General features: G+C 38.6%; 1 protein-coding gene across 2 annotated transcripts; it reads left to right on the forward strand.

Moving 5' to 3' along the window:
• Nucleotides 1–300: 300 nt before the first annotated feature.
• LOC309484459 (protein lifeguard 1-like) lies at nucleotides 301–19,172 on the forward strand. 2 transcript variants are annotated; one of them, XM_082150809.1, is made up of 7 exons: nucleotides 301–740; nucleotides 9,654–9,957; nucleotides 10,055–10,164; nucleotides 12,536–12,736; nucleotides 12,823–12,951; nucleotides 18,210–18,353; nucleotides 18,706–19,172. In XM_082150809.1, the coding sequence occupies exons 2-7, from the start codon at nucleotides 9,669–9,671 to the stop codon at nucleotides 18,853–18,855; spliced, it is 1,023 nt and encodes a 340-aa protein (XP_082006935.1). In that variant the 5' UTR covers nucleotides 301–740; nucleotides 9,654–9,668; the 3' UTR covers nucleotides 18,856–19,172. The 2 variants fall into 2 exon arrangements, with proteins under 2 accessions (XP_082006935.1, XP_082006934.1); XM_082150808.1 differs by lacking the exon at nucleotides 301–740 and adding an exon at nucleotides 3,802–3,910.

Raw genomic sequence — 19,172 nt, forward strand, 5'->3', positions numbered from 1 at the left:
CAATGTACACACTGTAGGGAATTATTTTCATTTCGAAAGATATTATGATCCTACAAATACACTTTCAGAGTGATACACAGATTACACACGCACACACAGAGGCCCGAAGCGCAGAAGACGGAAAGGACGGAAGAATGCCCATATATGGGAAACAATGTCGACATCAGAAGCCACCTTGACTGAGGCAATAGGCTGATGACTCATGACTTAGTTCCCAAGAAACCCAAAAAATTGCATAGGCACAATGTAACCCAGTTCCGTATATAGGCTATATGACTGCTTTTTGACTATTAGAGGTTGCATTTTTTATTTTGATGTCGTGTGGGGAGAAATTATCTCTCTTCCAGTTCAGTTTATTTACTGAAATTCTTTTTGCTCAAACTGCTCTGCTGATATTATCTTAACTTGAAAAGTGAGAACAAGTTATATTTTTACGTCAATTGCTTGAACTGCTTACAAGATAAATAGCCTGTGTAATTTTCCACTCATACAGGACTGCCCTGTTGAGATTGGATAAGCTGAAGTATTATAACCTGTAAACCGTTTGATATTTTGCGACACATATTAATCATTGTGTAACCAGTATTTTTTAAAATATTTTGTTCAAATACATTTTTATTTTATAAAGACAAATACTGTTCAGTTTTACTTAAGCTTACAAAGACAGTTCTATAAGTAATAGAAAGTATATCTTGCAAGACCAAGGACAACGAAGGATCCAGGAAAGATTCTGTTGGAGGGTAAGCATGAATTTGATCAATAGGTCTAATTGTCAATGATTGTTATTGTTTCACGAAGGTGTAGGGACACACCTAGATTTACTGGTATAGGCTAAACAAGCTAGAGAGGATTTAATCCTATTCTGACTTGACAGCAAAAGACCACCTAGCACCACAACACCGGTGCAGCATCAGTTGTGTCCCGCTAGGCGGCGCGCTGCACTGGACTCTCCTCTAAGGGAAGCGCGTTCACGAGAGTCGTGGTTTGTTCGTGTTTACTAAAGAGAACTGATTTTTTTTTACGCCGAATCCTCAAGTTTAATTGATTAGGTGTGTTAATTAAGTTTGAAAACCCAACTCTACTCTACAGTGCGCAGCTTCATGTAAGTTCAGATACTCTTCATCACTGAAGTGAAAAAAAGTTTGTCATGTTGCGTAATTTTACACATGTGTCTCTTTTGTTCTCTTACATTGTTATTTTGTTACTGTAACCATTTGTATATTCATATTGAATATTGGGATCGTAATATTAGCGTTATTATTTCTCAATGCTCTGTTACGGCGTCTTTCCAGAGATTTTTTTTTAATAGTTTTACACCACTTTTTTTGACGTTGTTTTTTGACGTTGTTATAAGGGAAGTAAATGCCGATCTTGATGCCTGGAAAAGGCATAGAAATGATTAAGACATTAAAAGTGAATGTACATTTGTTATAGTAAATATATTTTGTCGTTATGCTGTATGAATGTTTGTGAATTATTTTCTAGATACTGCAAGATTTTCATTCAGTGAACACTGGAGTGTTGATGGTCAGGCTGGGAAAATTAAAAAATCAACATTATTTTTTGTATAAATTATATATGTATTTTATTTGTATTGTATTTAGTTTATATATAGGCCTATATATATATATATATATTAGTAAGTTTTACTTTATATAGTAATTTACAGCAACCAGAAATAGTTGGTAAATAATGTGTGAGCACATTGTGTTTTATAAGTAAAGACATTCGTTTTATTTTGAAGTTATTTCCTGCATTAAAAGTCTCTTTAGACTCTAGTATGATGCCTAAAAACTAGTTTTGTAGAACAGATTGTTCATGTAATCTTTTCTTGATGTAGTAGAGTTTGTGTGGTCTGGTTCATCTATCTATCTATCTATCTATCTATCTATCTATCTATCTATCTATCTATCTATCTATCTATCTATGTCTGTCTGTCTGTCTGTCTGTCTACTCTATACATATATGAAAACAGGTAAACAGTTTACAAGACAGATTTATCAAGACCTTCATATAACATAAGGCAGTAATCTGTAGATACACCCTCTTACGTAAATTACGTAAAGCTGCATAGGCCTACTGTATTACAGATAATATCAATACAAATGCCTTTTCCATGTATTGAAGGACTAAATACACAATCAAACAGAAGAATGTGCAGCAACATGTGGTTAACACTGACACCTGCTGGATGCTATGTCAAATTACTATCAGTGCAACATCCTTTACCCTTAAAAATCAACATTATTTATTTTATCTAGAGAGTTTTTAGTATTAATATCACTTAGATGATAAAAAAAATAGATATACCCATGCATAATATTAAAATACAATGTACACACCGAGGCGGCGCGCTGCACTGGACTCTAGTGATGTTACGTATGACACTGAAGCTTCGATGCGCGTATCACACATGCGATACAGGCCCTGTCCCAAATGGCGCACTTCATGCGGACTTTCGGTCTCGTGGACTTGAATTGCGCGTGCTCGCTGAGTCTACGAGTCCGTAGGCCGTCCCATTCAGCATTTTACCGCTCTGAAGTGTGCTCAGCAGCGCCCCCTTTGTACCCTTGAAGCGGTCTTCCGCGAAGCCCGCATAGAAGCAGGCTTCACGCACTTTAACTACCCAGGAATCCTTGCGAAAGGCCAATCAGACAACAGATGGGAGGAGATTTCACTCACGGATAATTTTTGACATGGCTGAGAAGAAAATATTACGGTTTTTATGACCTAAATGTACATTTTACCAGTTGTTACCTACAGTTTATACAAACATTATGGTCATCGACCAGTGGTTGATGTATCAAACATAATAATAGTGCGTTTAATAATACGGTCGCATTATGATTCATTAAATAAATAGAACCGAATGTCAGGGCTTTACTGAGTCATATGTAAACATAGTATTAATATTGAAACCTGTAAAATGAAAAAATTATGTTTAAATTATGTTTTAAAATTGTAATCTTAGTTCAAATGGAACATTATGTAGCCTATTACTATGTACAACTGTATACATCATTTAAATAAGCATGATATATCTATTGTTTAATGCCCAGATGGCATGCACAATATCAAAATATAGAACTGTAAAATTAGGATGTGTAGTTGACATGCAGATAAGACGTCGGAGCGCAAAAATTTTAGATTTCTCCTGTCCAACAACAACCAGACCGTTATTTCCGGCGTGCCGATCGAGTCTGTCCCAAAAATACCTCTCAATGCGCCCTCGTGGACTCGCGCCAAGGGCCCTATAGGTCTGCACTACATGACGTCACCAAAGTGTGGACTCTGAGGAAGTCCACAAGTCCGGAGTGTGCCATTTGGGACAGGGCCACAATTTCTTGTGAAGCCCCGTATCGGGGTGTGTATTGATTTACTAGAGTCACGTGATCGACGACAAATGAAGCCTCACTTTCTGTCCAATCACGTACGCGTTTCGCTTTGGGTGTCAGAAGGCTCGAACCCCAGATGTTATTTAACGAGTCATTGTTGGCTCAGTCTGGTTGATGGGTTTGTGAGGAGAGAAAATGAATTTATTTAATGAACAAATAAAACACAAACATGTAGGCTAAGGCTTTTATTTGTACACATAACATTGAAACTATTGAGTGTGTGGTTGCTTCATCTGCCAGAGCTTCTAACATAGGCTTCTGGCTGCTTTATTTTAAATAAGCACCAGATGGCGGCTGTTCTCGACACTCTCGAAGCTTTGAATCCCATCCACTTCAGGGTGAAAGCCTCGATTCATGAGGCTTCGTTTCCCCATCCCTACTGGACTCTCCTCTAACGGGAAGCGCGTTCACGAGAGTCGTGTTTTTTTTTTTTACGCCGAATCTTCAAGTTTAATTGATTAGGTGTGTTAATTAAGTTCGAAAACCCAACTCTACTCTACAGCGCGCAGCTTCATGTAAGTTCAGATACTCTTCATCACTGAAGTGAAAAAAGTTTGTCATGTTGCGCAATTTTACACGTGTCTCTTTTGTTCTCTTACATTGGTATCTTGTTACTGTAACCATTTGTACATTCATGTTGAAAATTGGGATCGTAATATTAGCGTTATTATTTCTCAACGCTCTGTTACGGCGTCTTACCAGAGATTTTTTTTTTTTATAGTTCTACACCACTTTTTTTTTTTTAACGTTAGGGAAGTAGCCTAACAGTCCAGTCATTTTATGAAAAAAGGTTGAACAAATTGCAACAGAAGCAAACTCAACTGATTTTGTATCCTCAATATGTCCTGAGTAAAAAAATAAAATAAAATAAAAAAGCCCGGAAGAATCCCATTAGGGGAAAGTTTCGAAAATGACCAAAATATTCATGCGCCTGTTCATTATTTTTCTTACGTGAATATAGGGTACAATTTTTAACCTTTAGATATCACCATGAAAATTACTGAGTTGATTACTTGCATCAAGACAAACAAAAAATGTATTACAAGTTTTTTTGAAATGGTTTGTTAACATGGACGAACTTTGTAAAATCTAATGTAGGCTATGTGCTAATTTGCATAAATACCACAACAGGTCTAAACATTGGGTATAGCCAGGTGAACATGTCTTGTTGAATCTTGTTGAGATAATAAGTATTTTACTGTTATGTTAAGGTCTGAATGGAACCAATTTAGGCTACCCATGAGCATTAATACATAGGGTCAGGAAGAAGTACTTTAAACCAGCCTTTATTAATTATGATTGCAGAGATGGGGTTTGGGGCTGGGTCTGTGGGACTGTTTCTCAGGATTCACTTTTTATTTTGCCTACCTTTTGTCTTCTGCATTCTCCTTACCCTTGTCTCCTGTTCTTCCCTCAGACTCGTCCCCCAGTAACAGTCCCACGGACCCAACCCCAAACCCCATCTCTTAAACATTAATAAAGGCTGGTTTCTAAAGTACTTCTTCCTGACCCTATGTATTAATGCTCATGGGTAGCCGTAATGGGTTCCATTCAGACCTTAACATTAAGTATTTTACTGTTATGTTTCAACAAGATTCAACAAGACATGTTCACCTGGCTATACCCAATGTTTAGATCTGTTGTGGTATCAGTAGCGTACCGTGGGGTTTCAGTCAGGGCCTTCGGTAACGATCTAACCCCCCCCCCCCGCCGCCGCCGCCGCCGCCATAACAACACACACAGACAGATTCATGCAAAATACAATCATGCACTGTATCTGACTGTATGCACTACTGCGTAACATCAACGACGAGACAGTTGATCTTCAACCTCAGCGCACACGCACACCACTGTGCATTATAACAGCTGAGCTGTCCCGTCCCCACCAATTTTTGAAACATCTCGCGCACGGATGTACCTAATACAAATAAATAAAACATCTCCGGTTAAAGGTACAATATGCAAGAATTTTTTGCCGCTAGAGGGCGCTACATTCCAAACAACAACAACGGCGTAGCTTGATGACGATGTGAAGGAGCGTGGAATGATGGGAACTGTCGTTTTAAACTCCACCGTGGATGTAAATCAGTCAGACGGGAATCGAAAAATCATGTTCATGGATGATGAGGCTAAGTTCTATTTTTATAAATGTTGCGTTTAATGACATGCTTTTTGTGGCGAGGGGGGCGTGGTTCAGCGCAGTCTGTGATGGGAGAGAGAAGAGACGAGCAAGTAGGTCAAGTGCAAATGCACCTGTGTCTTATTGCAGTGATCGGCGTGGAGAGACCGCTTATAAGCCGCGCTGGAACGAGAGAGAGACTGGAGAGAAAATTGGACGCAGAGGAAGAAAACCGGTGGATCCGAGCTCTCATTTTTGAACTGTTTTGTGCCGTCGCGGTTGCCACAGTGAATGCGCGTTGTGCGCGGCTTTTGTTTGTTTTGCTTTATTTTAATAAAGTACGAGTCCCAGTCACGCCGACCCCTGTCTTCTTCCTTCCTGACTCTTAAACCTCATCACACTATTATTTCATTAAAATGAATTAACCGCATGAAAAGTAAGGTTTAATACTTCATAGATGTTACTGTATTTGTTGAATTCATAGTTGTGATAACGCTGCGCAGTTTTACATGTTCTAAACAATTGTTGTAAAAATACATTCGAACATGCCCACATCATTTGCCAAAATACTGATTCATCTTTATGTATAACACATGCTATGATTATTTACATGGCCATAAACACCAGACGTGATAAACAATGTCAATAAACTAAACACAAATCTAAAGCAATAATACTTTCCTTACATAAACATAACTATTACCGAATGCTACATTTGGAAAATATAAAATTAAGCATGCTTTGTCGACAGAACCAGCTGCAATCGGTAAAGAATAATTGTGTACCATAACGACTGCAAGAAACAAGCTAAAGTTTGTAGCTTGATAGACGCTACAACTACAACTTTCGCATTTGTCCAGGACTCCACGCAGTACGAGCGGAAACCGAGGGTAACGCGGATATGACGCAATTGACTGGCGACTCCCAGCTCCCCCTGCTCTAACGCCCCGTTTCCTTGGTTAAAATCGCAATTTTCTCACGATTTAAAAATAGTTGGAAACATTTGGGATATTGTAAGTAATCAACTTAACAAAATATATAAATTTCCTGCCAAAAATGGCAGGAAAATGGCCTTGAGATTTTGGGATATTTTAATGCAAAATTCTTACATATTGTACCTTTAACTAGCAGGACATTAATTTTCGTTTGTTTAATAAGAAGCGTTCTAGCGCTGAAATGTGTTGTTAAAGCTGAGTGCTCGTTGCCGCTGTTATCAGTGGCGCGGATGACGTTACAGTGTTCTCTTGTGGCTCGCGCACAGTTTTTACTCAGATGCGCGCTTCAATAGATCGCCGTTACGGAGACTTTCTATTCGTTGAAATCTTACAAAACAAAATGCACACAAACGCCCTGCTTGATATACAACCACTGATGAATGTATTCGGTTAAAAAAATAAAAATAAAAATAAAACTATACGAGTGCGGATTAGAACCCAGAACCTCTGACACGCTTGGCAAAAGTTCTACCACCAGACCATTGCAGTACACAAATGTGAGATAAGTATCAATGAATTAGTCACGTGGAAATTCTCGGTACTAACAATATTAGTAGATCTCGAATGACAAATGACCCAATGTACTATTGAAATTGATTTCTGGACATCGTAATGTTATTTTTCCCGAAAATTGTTATTGTACACAAACATGTATTGTATCTGCCTACCCAACCCATGTCGATGACATCAGCGCGGACTAGCCGTCGACACATCGCTGGGCCTCTGGGGCGTTCTGTCATACGCATCACAATTTGATTGGCTGATAAAACACGTCAGTCAAAGTTATGATCAAATGGAAAATGGCAGCCTCAACGGAAGGCTAGCTATACTACTAGTGCTGGTCCACGGAGCTGCGTTTAGATGACATATGGAAAATCCAGCTCAGACTCACAAAAAATAACCATATTCTTTCTGGAAATATAATCGTAACATACTGATAGACAGTAATTGAATTATAGAAAAAAAATATATATTTTATTTTGACAGGGCTAGCAGAGAAGGCCCTGCTGGCTCTGACGGCACACCACTGTGTGGTATTTATGCAAATTAGCACGTACGTAATAAGATTATGCACCATTTGTCCATGTTAACAAACAATTAAAAAAAACTTGTAATACATTTTCTGTTTGTCTTGATGTAAGTAATCAACTGAGTAATTTTCATGGTGATATCTAAAGGTTAAAAATTTTACCCTATTCACGTGAGAAAAATAATGAATAGGCGTATGAATATTTGGGTCTTTTTCGAAACTTTCCGCTAATGGGATTCTTCCGGGCTTTTTTCCCTTACTCAGGACATATTGAGGATACAAAATCAGTTGAGTTTCCTTCTGTTGTAATTTGTTCAGGGTTGACCCCCATTTTGGCTTAAAATGACTGGACTAAAGTGCCGAAATCCAGAACTGGTCGTGTGCAACAAACGGTTCTCGATGTTTTTTGAATAATTTAAAGATTTCTAAAAATACTGGAAACAAAAGATTGTCATGAACATCTACTCAGGGTTATTTTAGTATCGTTGACATATACAGTAGTGGCCAAAAGTGATGTCCGGCCTAGGAAAATTGACATCTTCACCCTTTATTAAAATATTATTAAAGATATTGTAAGCATATTGCATAGTTGTGCTTGGGAGTCGATCGTTGTATTTGTGATAACGCAATGAAACATGCCAAATTGTGCCGACATCATTTTAGGCCAGGCTGCCATACACAGAAACTAGGAACACGTGCAAAAACAGGACAGAACCAATGAAATATTAATAACTGATTATATTGTAGTCCATGTTTGCTTTTTCCTGAGATGTTTTTGTTTTTATATGCATTTTTGTTTGCATAGTAAAATATAAACTTGTAGCTGTAGTTTGCTATTTTTTCGAATAATTTTGTCCGATTAATACCTTAAAGGGATAGTTCACTTTGAAATAAATTTTTGGTATGTTTTAGCTTACCTCAAGGGCATCCAAGATGTAGGTGTCTTTTTTTCCGCAGTAGTTTCAATTTTGATATTTTTAGGTCAAACCGTTCTTGTCTGTCAGTCATATAATGCAGGTCTATGGTCACTGTCTCAAAGAGCATGCACAGAGTCCAAATTAAAACAATTCCCCATCGTCCAAATTAAACAATTCCCCATCGTAAGTACACATTGATGGCCTAAGACACGAAACGAGTGGTTTGTGTGAGAAAACGAACAGTATTTATATCGTTTTTACCTCTTGAACACAGCTGCGTCCAAGTGATCTGAGAGCGCGGGCGGGTATAGATATATACACTAGATGTTGCATTGGCTACGGTTTCGCAGCCGGCATCTCATCTTGGATGCCCTTGAGGTAAGCTAAAACATACCAAAATTTTATTTCAAAGTGAACTATCCCTTTAATCAAGTTTAGTGTTTTGCTCTTCCCTCATATTTAAAATATATAAAATATTGTCCTCATATTTTGATGGTTTAATCAAACTTGTAGGGTCATTAAAAACAAATCTCCCCTCCAGACATCACTTTTGCCCACTAGCTACTGTGAAATATAGATTTTGTTAATATTTTTTAATTAGTTTAATTGATAGGTGTGTTGATTAAGGTCGAAAACCTAAAGTGTGTAATATTTCACAATTTTACACAGATGTGTCTCTTTTGTTCTCTTACATTGTTATTTTGTTACTGTAACCATTTGTATATTCATATTGAATATTGGGATCGTAATATTAGCGTTATTATTTCTCAATGCTCTGTTACGGCGTCTTTCCAGAGATTTTTTATTCATAGTTTTACACCACTGAGTTTTTACGTTGTTTTTTGACATTGTTATAAGGGAAGTAAATGCCGATCTTGATGCCTGGAAAGGCATAGAAATGATTAAGACATTAAAAGTGAATGTACATTTGTTATAGTAAATATATTTTGTCGTTATGCTGTATGTATGTTTGTGAATTATTTTCTAGATACTGCAAGATTTTAATTCAGTGAACACTGGAGTGTTGATGGTCAGGCTGGGAAAATTCAAAAATTAACATGTATTTTTATATAAATTATATATGTATTATATTTGTATTGTATTTTGTTTGTTTATATATGCATGTATTTATATATATATATACATTGCATGCATACATACATACATACACAGTATATATATTTATTTATTTTACAGTACTGAGATCCAGTCATGGCACAAAACAAAGATGGATACACTCGCTTTGACAACCCCCCACATGTCACCACCATGGTCCAGCCTGCCCCGCCAGGCTTTATGATGCCCCCCCCTTCTTATGATGCTGCTGTTCAAGGAGTGGATCCTGGAGTACCTGTTACCGGATATGCTGGACCCCCGTATGCACCACCAACTGCTTTTGGGAATCCCATGTACGGACAGGGAGGGTCTGGATATCCACAGCAACCGTATCCTCAAGTAGGACCTTACACCAAAGGTCCGTACAAACAACCACTTCCGTATGGTAAGAGATTCAACCTCACATATGGGAATTTTAATACATGCTCTTTGTTAATAAACTCTCAACTAAGTTAGTTATCTTTTTTGTTTTGTGAAACAAGTGGCAATGGTTGATCCAGTGAAAAGCGGCCCACCTCCAGACTATGAAAAGGACCAGTTCGGAGGCTTTGGACTCGATAATAAAGTCATCAGAAGGATGTTCATTCGAAAGGTAAACGCTGATATGGAGCAATCCTTCATGACAGCACCAATGAAAAAATTCAACACACTCAAAACAAGATTCAAGATTCAAGTTCAACGGAAAGCATAATTTACTCGCACTCATGCCATCCTAGGTGTATATGACTTACATCTTTCAGCCAAACACAGTCAGAGTTATATTAAATAATATCCTGGCTCTTCCAAGCTTTATAATGGGAGTGAATGGTAGCTGAAATTTTTAAGCCTAAAAAAGCTCATCCATCCATAATAAAAGTAATCCACACGACTCCAGGGGGATAATAACGGCCTTCTGAAGCGAAGCTATGCGTTTTTGAAAGAATAATATCCATATTTATAAACTATAATCACTGGCTTCCGGTAACTGGAAGAGTGACCTCTGACCTGACGCAAGACGCATTGACGAATGCGGAAGCACAGAGGACAGAGCAAATCAAAACACTGCTCACAAGTTAGAAGTCTAAAATGAGAACTTTTAAAGAGAAATATGGGAGGAGCTTAAGTTTGTTGCCCAGCCCTATTTGTTTGAACCGCGAGAAGCGTTTACTCTCACCTAAGCTTTACGCTACTCCTACATCCTACGTCATGCGCCGGGTATATTTATTAAATATATATTTACAAACTTTTATGTTAGATTTGATTAATTGCGATTAATTGATTTGACGGCTCTAATATGTGTGTTTATATATATATATATACATACACACAGGTACTCTCCAACTGTGAGTGACGGAATCTAAAACAAAAATCCAGAAAATCACATTGTATGATTTTTAAGTCATTAATTAGCATTTTATTGCATGATATAAGTATTTGATACATCAGAAAAGCAGAACTTAATATTTGGAACAGAAACTTTTGTTTGCAATTACAGAGATCATACGTTTCCTGTAGTTCTTGACCAGGTTTGCACACACTGCAGCAGGGATTTTGGCCCACTCCAACAGGTTTCGGGGCTGTCACTGGGCAATACGGACTTTCAGCTCCTCCAAAGATTTTCTATTGGGTTCAGGTCTGAAGACTGGCTAGGCCACTCCAGGACCTTGAGATGCTTCTTACGGAGCCACTCCTTAGTTATCCTGGCTGTGTGTTTCGGGTCATTGTCATGCTGGAAGACCCAGCCACGACCCATCTTCAATGCTCTTACTGAGGGAAGGAGGTTGTTGGCCAAGATCTCGCGATACATGGCCCCATCCATTCTCCCCTCAATACGGTGCAGTCGACCTGTTCCCTTTGCAGAAAAGCATCCCCAAAGAATGATATTTCCACCTCCATGCTTCACGGTTGGGATGGTGTTCTTGGGGTTGTACTCATCCTTCTTCTTCCTCCAAACACATCGAGTGGAGTTTAGACCAAAAAGCTATATTTTTGTCTCATCAGACCACATGACCTTCTCCCATTCCTCCTCTGGATCATCCAGATGGTCATTGGCATACTTCAGACGGGCCTGGACATGCGCTGGCTTGAGCAGGGGGGCCTTGTGTGCGCTGCAGGATTTTAATCCATGACGGCGTAGTGTGTTACTAATGGTTTTCTTTGAGACTCTGGTCCCAGCTCTCTTCAGGTCATTGACCAGGTCCTGCCATGTAGTTCTGGGCTGATCCCTCACCTTCCTCATGATCATTGATGCCCCACGAGGTGAGATCTTGCATGGTGCCCCAGACCGAGGGAGATTGACCGTCATCTTGAACCGTCATCTTCTTCCATTTTCTAATAATAGCACCAACAGTTGTTGTCTTCTCACGAAGCTGCTTGCCTATTGTCCATCCCAGCCTTGTGCAGGTCTACAATTTTATCCCTGATGTCCTTACACAGTTCTCTGGTATTGACCATTGTGGAGAGGTTGGAGTCTGTTTGATTGAGTGTGTGGACAGGTGTATTTTATACAGGTAACAAGTTCAAACAGATGCAGTTAATACAGGTAATGCGTGGAGAACAGGAGGGCTTCTTAAAGAAAAACTAACAGGTCTGTGAGAGCTGGAATTCTTACTGGTTGGTAGGTGATCAAAAACTTATGTCATGCAATAAAATGCAAATGAAATGTGTCATTTCTGCCCATACTGCCCTCTGTAACCGGTAGGCGTGGCTTGGGAGTGGCCTCGTAGGGCAGCGAAGCAAGTGCATTCTGGGAGTTGTTGTCTTTCATCCACATGAGCCAAAAATACATTTCAATACAAATACAGTCTAGAAGGCTCCAACTTCTAAAATAATTTCACATTTCTACTACATAAATGACCCAATTTAAATACACATTCATCTTTCCAGCGGTGAAATATCCCTGTAACTATAGTAACTGTGCAATGAGACCCGCTAAAACCCAACAATGAATTTTGACGTTGTATTATTTGTGCACTTGTGTTCAGGTGTTCGCTGTTTTAAGTGTGCAGCTGGCAGTGACCTGTGGCTTCGTGGCCCTCTTCACTTTTGAGCCTCACGTCAAACTGTTTGTGATGAAGAACACGTGGACGTACTGGGTCGGATATATAGTTTTCCTCGTGCCCTACTTCATCATCCTCTGCTGCGGAGAGTTTCGCCGGAAGCATCCGTGGAACCTCATTTCTTTGGTGAATCTTTGATGTAACAGATTTAACTGGAAAACATTTTACATTCTCCTTTCATGCTCTGTACTAAATGATTTCCTGCATTTCAGTCTGTCCTGACACTGGCGATGTCCTACATGGTCGGGGTGATATCCAGCTTCTACGATACCAAAATCGTGGTGATGGCGGTCGGCATTACGGTGCTGGTTTGCTTTACGGTGATCATCTTCTCTCTACAGGTCAGTGCTCGTCTTGCCGTCTCAATAACCGGACACTTTCATATTTTTCAAATAATTTTGTCAAATTAATACCTAAATCAGTGTTTTGCGCTTCCCTCATATTTTAAATATATAAAATATTGTCCTCATATTTTGATGGTTTAATCAAAATTGTATGGTTATTAATCTCCCCTCCAGACATCACTTTTGGCCACTACTGTAAAATGTAGTTTTTGTTGTTATTTTTTAATTACTCTTTTATTTGTATATTTTCTGTTAATAATTTTAGCAAATATTTGAGCACATTACTGAAGTTTTACAATTTTTTTTTTCTTTTCTTTTTTTAAATATGCCTATATGTTTATTATTCATTTTTATTTATTAGTACTTCAAGTTAAACTAAATAAAAATGTAAATGTTGATTTGAATTCTAGCTAAAGTAAAATAAATTTTAAAAACAATTTTTTATTTCAGTTAATGTTTATTTTATTTCAAGTACCTTTTTCATGGTTTTAGCTTTAGCTATTGATAATAACCCTGTGTCAAGTCAAGTCAAGTATATTTGTATAGCGCTTTTCACAATACAGATTGTATCAAAGCAGCTTCACAGTATTAAATTAAAATAATACAACAAAGTTTGTTTCAAGAGGAATTTATTGATTGATCAAATTAAATTAAATATCCCCAAAATATCCCCAACTGAGCAAGCCAAAGGCAACAGTGGCAAGGAACCGAAAAACTCCATCAAGTGACCTAATGGTGTTCTAAAACTCCATCAGGTGACCTAATGGAGAAAAAAAAACCTTGGGAGAACCCAGGCTCAGTCGGGGGCCAGTTCTCCTCTGGCATTTATGAGCTAGAGGCCGGATTGTAGTTTGAACTGTAAGATTATATGAATGCCTGGCTGAAGAGATGCGACTTTAATCTAGTTTTAAACTGGGAGAGCGAGTCTGAGCAACGAACAGTATCAGGAAGACTATTCCAGAGTTTTGGAGCCAAATGTGAAAACGCTCTCCCTCCTTTGGTGGTTCTGGATATCCTAGGTATGACCAAAAGCCTTGAATTTAGTGATCTTAAAGAGCGCGATGGATTATAGGGTGATAGAAGATCCGTTAAATAGACTGGAGCTAAGCCGTTTAGGGCTTTTTAAGTCAGTAGCAATACCTTGTAATTAATACGGAACTTTATAGGTAACCAATGCAGTGATGATAAAATTGGTGTTGTATGATCATATTTTCTTGATCTCGTAAGAACTCTAGCGGCGGCATTTTGGACTAACTGTAGCTTGTTTATTGAGGATGCAGGACAACCAGCTAATAAAGCATTACAGTAATCCAGTCTCGAGGTCATGAATGCATGAACTAACTTTTCTGCATCAGAAACTGATAGCATATTACGTAGCTTAGCAATGTTTCTAAGGTGGAAAAAGGCTGTTTTTGTAACATATGAAAAATGATTTTCAAAAGACAGGTTGCAATCGAGTATAACACCCAGGTCTTTTACTGTAGAGGATAAAGTAACAGGACATCCTATGATGTTAAAGTTGTATTGTGCGAGGTTTTGTGGGCGGTTTTTTGAACCGATAAGTATTACCTCTGTCTTGTCTGGATTTAATAAAAGAAAATTACGCGTCATCCAATCTTTTATATCTTTAACACACTCTGTCAATTTGGAAAATTTAGCGTTTTCAACCGGCCGTGATGAAATATATATTTGAGTGTCATCAGCATAACAATGGAAACTAATTCCATGTTTCCTTATAATATTTCCAAGTGGCATCATATATATTGAGAATAACAGAGGGCCTAATACAGATCCCTGCGGCACTCCATAGTTTACTGGAGTTATGATCGATTTTTCTCCATTTAAATAGACAAAATGGTAGCGGTCAGATAGGTATGATTTGAACCAGCTTAATGCTTGTCCTTGAACACCAGTATAATTTTGTAGTCGATCTAAGAGTAATGTGTGATCTATAGTATCGAACGCAGCACTAAGATCAAGTAAAACTAGTATTGAGATACAGCCTTGGTCAGAAGCTAAAAGTAAATCATTTGTGATTTTAACGAGCGCAGTTTCAGTGCTATGATGCGGTCTGAATCCAGACTGAAACTTTTCATAGATATCATTTTGTTGCAAGAAAGAGCCCAGTTGAGCGGACACCACTTTTTCTAATATTTTAGACATAAATGGAAGATTTGAAATGGGTCTATAATTTGCTAGATTATTATGATCTAATTGTGGTTTCTTAATGTGAGGTTTTATAACTGCCAGTTGAAATGTTCTTGGAACATGACCTAAAGATAAAGACGAGTTAATAATATTGAGGAGAGGCACATTAATAATATTGAGGAGAGCCTACAGGTAACACTTCTTTCAGTAGTTTAGTTGGTATAGGATCTAATAAACATGTTGTTGTTTTAGATGTAGTGATAAGTTTATTTAACTCTTTTTGTTCTATAGTTGTAAAGTACTGTAATCGTTCTTGCGGGGTGATAATTGAAGCTGAATTATAAGGCGCAATTGAAGATTGAACGTTTACAATTGTGGTTCTGATGCTTTCTATTTTCTCAGTGAAGAAGTTCATAAAATCATTACTACTGAACTGTAACGGGATATTTTGTTCGGGTGACGTCTGTTTATTTGTTAGTCTAGCCACGGTGTTAAATAAAAATCTTGGATTGTTTTGGTTGTTTTCTATTAGTTTGCGGAGGTGCTCAGCCCTGGCCGCTTTTAGGGCCTCTTTATAACGTGACATACTGTCTTTCCACGCGATTCTAAAGACCTCTAAATTAGTTTGTTTCCATTTACGCTCTAAAATACGGGTTTCTCTCTTTAAAACATGCGTAGTATTGTTATACCATGGTGCTTTAATTTTCTCTCTGACCTTTTTTAATTTAATAGGTGCAACCACATCCAGTGTTCTAGAGAGAATGGTGCTCATAGTGCTAGTTAGTTCTTCTAGTTCATCTGTTTGTTTGGGTTCAGGCAGCAGCTGAGACAGATTAGATAAGCAATTTGAGAAATTATCTATGGTGGATGGGAGGATTGTTCTGCCTGGTTGATAACGCGACGCCGCATGACATATTACAGCAGTACGTAATATGCAAGTTACCATGTAGTGATCAGTGACATCATCACTTTGTGGAATGATATCTATATCGGTTGGATCGGTTCCATGTGATATAATTAAATCGAGTGTATGATTAAGACGATGAGTTGGTCCGGTGACGTTTTGCTTGACCCCAAATGAATTTAATAAATCTGTAAACGCAGCTCCTAACGCATCATTTGGATTATCTACGTGTATGTTAAAATCTCCAACAATTAATGCTTTATCGACATTGACTAATAGGTCTGAGAGAAAATCTGCAAACTCTTTTAGGAAATCAGCGTAAGGCCCTGGCGGTCTATATACGGTAGCCGGATGTTTTTCTAACATCTAAGAGCGTAACATTTAGTACAAGTACTTCAAATGAAATAAACTTATAACCCGCTTTCTGAGTAACATTGAGAATATCTCTATAGATGGTTGCAACACCGCCGCCACGACCAATCAGACGGGGCTCATGCTTATAACAGTATCCAGATGGAGTAGACTCATTTAGACCGAAATAATCATTTGGTTTAAGCCAGGTTTCAGTAAGGCAAAGTACATCGAAGCTATTATCTGTGACTATTTCATTTACAATAACTGCCTTAGGTGTGAGTGATCTAATGTTTAGAAGACCTAGCTTTAGAAATAATTTTTGTTTACTAATAGCAACATTTTCTGTTTTAATAATAATTAGATTTTTCCTAGATCCTGCAGTAGATTTATTATTTGATCTCACTAAACGAGGAATAGACACGGTTTCTATGCAATATTCTACACTAGTATTTATATCAGTTAAATTGGTGCAGCAGAGACTATGATTTGGACTTTTGGTTACTAGTCAAAGGGTATTTAACATTTTGGAGATGTTATCCGACAGAAGATCCGCTCCGAATCTGCTTGGGTGTAAGCCATTAGCACGGAAAAGCCTAGGACGCTCCCAAAACAGATTCCAATTATTTACAAAGAGCAGTTTCTGCTCATTGCACCATGACATTAACCATTCATTTAGCGCAAATAATCTGCTGAACTTTTCATGCCCTAATCAGTACGTGGGAAGCGGTCCTGACACAATGATCGTTGTTTCAGGCGATGTGCTGCGTACCGTATCGATCAGATTCCTGAAGTCTTTCTTCAGAATCTCCGTCTGGCGCAGCCTGATGTCGTTCACTCCCGAGTGCAGGACCACAGTTCCGACGCGCTCGTCACCGTTCAGGATCTCGGGAACGCGAGCAGCCATTTCAGAAACACGAGCACCAGGAAAGCAGTGACTGTGCACCTTACTTTTACCTAACGTAGCGTGTACGTGCCGAACGATGGAATCGCCGATGATCACAGCATCGCGTTCTGTTTCGCGAAGAGGGGAGAAGCGATTTTGTGTGGATAACTCGAAAACCGGGAGGGTCGGAGAAAGTCTTGGTCTAAACCTGACTCGCATCTTCCGCTGCGGAACCACCCAGGCTTCGTGGTGGCGTGTTGGAGCCGGAGTGAACGAGACCATCGCGACCGATGATGAGGAACGCACGGAGTAGACGCGGTCGGAGTCAGCGGGTTAGTAACGTTAAACACTGATTTGTGTGCATCGGCGCGTGATGTTTCAAGAGCTAAACACCGGTCTCTCAGCTCGGCCTGTCTCAATAAAAGGTCGTGGATCTGTTTCTCAACAGCTTCCAGCTCAGACTGCAGTGCGTGCAGCTCAAATGTGTCCTCACCTGCACCAAAAGGTAGACTACTTACATCTGATATATTCGCCATTTTAACAGATGGACAGTGAGTTAGCAACGAAGCTACCAGTGATGCTATCAATATTAATACTAATTTATGACTGAAGTCTTGGATATAATCAGTTTTTTTTTTTTAGTGGTAGGGGTGTAGAGTAGACGCACGATAGGCGAAAAAAAATGTTTGTTTTTAAGTGACTGTGGAGAAGACGCGTTCAGCCATGATCCACGGACGTACCTTTAAGAGTATGCAGCATTGGATCACTAACAGGCTTGAGACGCGTCTGCTCAACAGTCCGCGTTGTAACTATGAGGTTTTTTCAACTGTGTCTGCTTTCCTGCGTGTGTACAGAACAATGTACTAAAACAGAGTACTAAAATAGTTTTCAATTTTGGTCATCTCTAGTGTTAGTGCTGTCATTTACAAAAGCTGATTTTCATGAATATCTCCTGTCCAATCACAGACCAAGTTTGACTTCACTTCCTGTTACGGGGTGCTGTTCGTGTGCTTCATTGTCCTGTTCTTCTTTGGGATCCTGTGCATCTTCCTGTACAGCAGGATTCTGGAACTCATCTATGCGTCGCTGGGTGCGCTGATCTTCACCTGTGTAAGTGCTCCATTTCTTTAGCTAATAATTATCAATTCAGTCATACAATGTACAATAAAAATAAAACACGAAAAACATGAAATAATTTGATTTGTTTCCCTGCATGTCGTGACTATTATATCAGAGAACTATGAACATGCAAATATTAAGTTAAATTATTAAAATAGAGGTGTTTTCTGGGCCCTGGAGGTGTTCTGACATGTCAAATACTAACCAAACTAAACTACTGTATAACTAAATATTAAATCTCTGGGTCCAAATAGTTTAGGAATCCCTGCTGTAGATAACATGCTTCATTTCGACTTGTATCATACAAGAAAATAAATGAAATAATGTCCCGATTGTATTGCAGTTCTTGGCCGTGGACACACAGCTGATTCTGGGGAACAAGAAATTATCCCTGAGTCCCGAGGAACATGTCTTCGCTTCCCTCAATCTGTATTTGGACATCATCCAAATCTTTGTATACATTTTGCGAATCTTTGGAAGAAGCAGTAGTTAAAATTCCACCATTGGAGATCATCATGCGTTTGTGCTTACAGAAACAGACGCAGTATGGCGTTTTCTTCCATGCTTAAATGCTTTCTTGTGTCCCAGTTTGATATGCAGACACAACTATGATTCAACTGTTTGTACTTTTTGTACTGAAATGTATAACAATGTCTAGTCTCTATGATCAGTGTTATTAATATAATCATTAGCAAATACACTGATTCATTTTCCCCTCTGCTGTACTTATGCTTATGTTATCACTTCTTGCTATTTTTATGCATTCCATTTTACTTTTAAGAAGGGAATAAAGACGCCTTTAGGAACAAA

Source organism: Leuciscus leuciscus, assembly GCF_965113295.1.
Source record: "Leuciscus leuciscus genome assembly, chromosome: 20".
Lineage (NCBI taxonomy): Eukaryota > Metazoa > Chordata > Actinopteri > Cypriniformes > Leuciscidae > Leuciscus > Leuciscus leuciscus.